Source organism: Psammomys obesus, unplaced genomic scaffold, assembly GCF_907164565.1.
Source record: "Psammomys obesus unplaced genomic scaffold, mPsaObe1.curated_primary_1811, whole genome shotgun sequence".
In the NCBI taxonomy this organism is placed as follows: Eukaryota; Metazoa; Chordata; class Mammalia; order Rodentia; family Muridae; genus Psammomys; species Psammomys obesus.
In genome coordinates this window covers 23,913,161-23,914,526 of record NW_026590062.1, presented here as the reverse complement: position 1 = coordinate 23,914,526, position 1,366 = coordinate 23,913,161, and the positions used below count along the sequence as shown (strand labels likewise).

Sequence of the window (1,366 nt, the reverse complement as noted above, 5' to 3'; positions counted from 1 at the left end):
AGTTGTACTTATCCATGTGCTTAGAATAGTTTAGGAAAAGTAGAAGTACATAACACAGTGTTTGCTAAGGAACTGATTCCATGTGTACATAAATACATGGTTTAATTAATTTAGACTATTATCTCTCTTCTGTTTTCGCTTTCTTTTTTTAATTTTTTTAATATTAGTTACAGTTTGCTAACTTTGTATCCCTGCTGTATCCTGCTCCCTCTTTCCCTCCCTCTTTCTTTTATCCAGTCAGCAAACCACATACTGACTTAACAACTTCCTCATGGAAGTCTTCACTTCCTGGTTGCGAAGTGTATAGATCACAGGATTCATCAAAGGAAAGATGACAGTGTGGAAGAGAGAGACAACTTTGTCGGCTTGGAGAACCTGGAAGGGTCGGGTGTAGATAAAAATGGCAGGCCCAAACATGAGAAATACAATTATAATGTGGGTGGTGCATGTAGAGATAGCTTTGCTCTTCCCTTCGGAAGAGTGCCCTTTTACATGGTAGAGGATGACCGCATAGGAGGCCAGAAGTCCCAAGAAGCATAAGAGGGTAAGCAGACCACTGTTAGAGACCATCAGGAGCTCCACTGCAAAAGTGTCAGTGCAGGCTAGCTTAACGACCTGTGGGACATCACAGAAAAAGTTATCCAGCTGGTTTGGCCCACAAAAGGGCAAGTTCAGGATAAGGGCTACTTGTACAATGGAATGAGCAAAGCCCCCAAGCCACAAAGCCAACAATAATATGTAACAGACTCTAGGGTTCATGAGAGTGGAGTAATGCAAAGGACGACATATAGCAATGTAACGATCAAAGGCCATCACAACAAGAAGGAACATTTCTCCCGCTCCAAGAAAGTGCAAAAAGAAGAGTTGTGTAATGCACCCTTTGTAGGAAATGACTTTTTTCTCACAGAAGAAATCCACAAGCATCCTAGGAGCTACAATGAAAGAGTAGGAGGCATCCAGGAAGGCCAAGTTTGCCAGGAAGAAATAAAGTGGGGCTGTGAGTCCAGGGTCCGATTTAATGGTGAAAATGATAAGAAAATTTCCAGGAAGAATTATTAGGTAGAAAACTGAAAGCAGTGCAAAGACCAGGAGTTGAGTATCTTGAGATTGGGTCAGGCCAAGAAGAATGAATTCTGTTACTATCGAACTGTTCTTGGTCTCCATCACTTCCTAATTTATAGAATAAAACATGTTACACGTTATACATGTCTTTTCTTCTGTTTCACAGCTCAAATCCACATAAAAGCAATGTTTTCCATACCCAATGCACCATACTCTGCTAACCCCTCTTTGTCCTAAATCTCACTAAGATGCTGCTCTTCTTTAGACACTTCCATTTCCATTTAACCTCATGCTTCTACATAAC

At 41.0% G+C, this 1,366-nt stretch overlaps 1 protein-coding gene across 1 annotated transcript; it reads right to left on the bottom strand.

The window, feature by feature from the left end:
* Positions 1–237: 237 nt before the first annotated feature.
* Positions 238–1,164, bottom strand: LOC129676115 (olfactory receptor 4N5). Its single transcript, XM_055606424.1, has one exon. It carries the CDS (start codon positions 1,162–1,164, stop codon positions 238–240), a length of 927 nt encoding a protein of 308 aa, XP_055462399.1.
* Between the last annotated feature and the right edge of the window lie 202 nt (positions 1,165–1,366).

Excerpts from the sequence above, each read along its gene's own strand:
- LOC129676115 (XM_055606424.1), bottom strand. The coding sequence starts at position 1,164 with ATGGAGACCAAGAACAGTTCGATAGTAACAGAATTCATTCTTCTTGGC.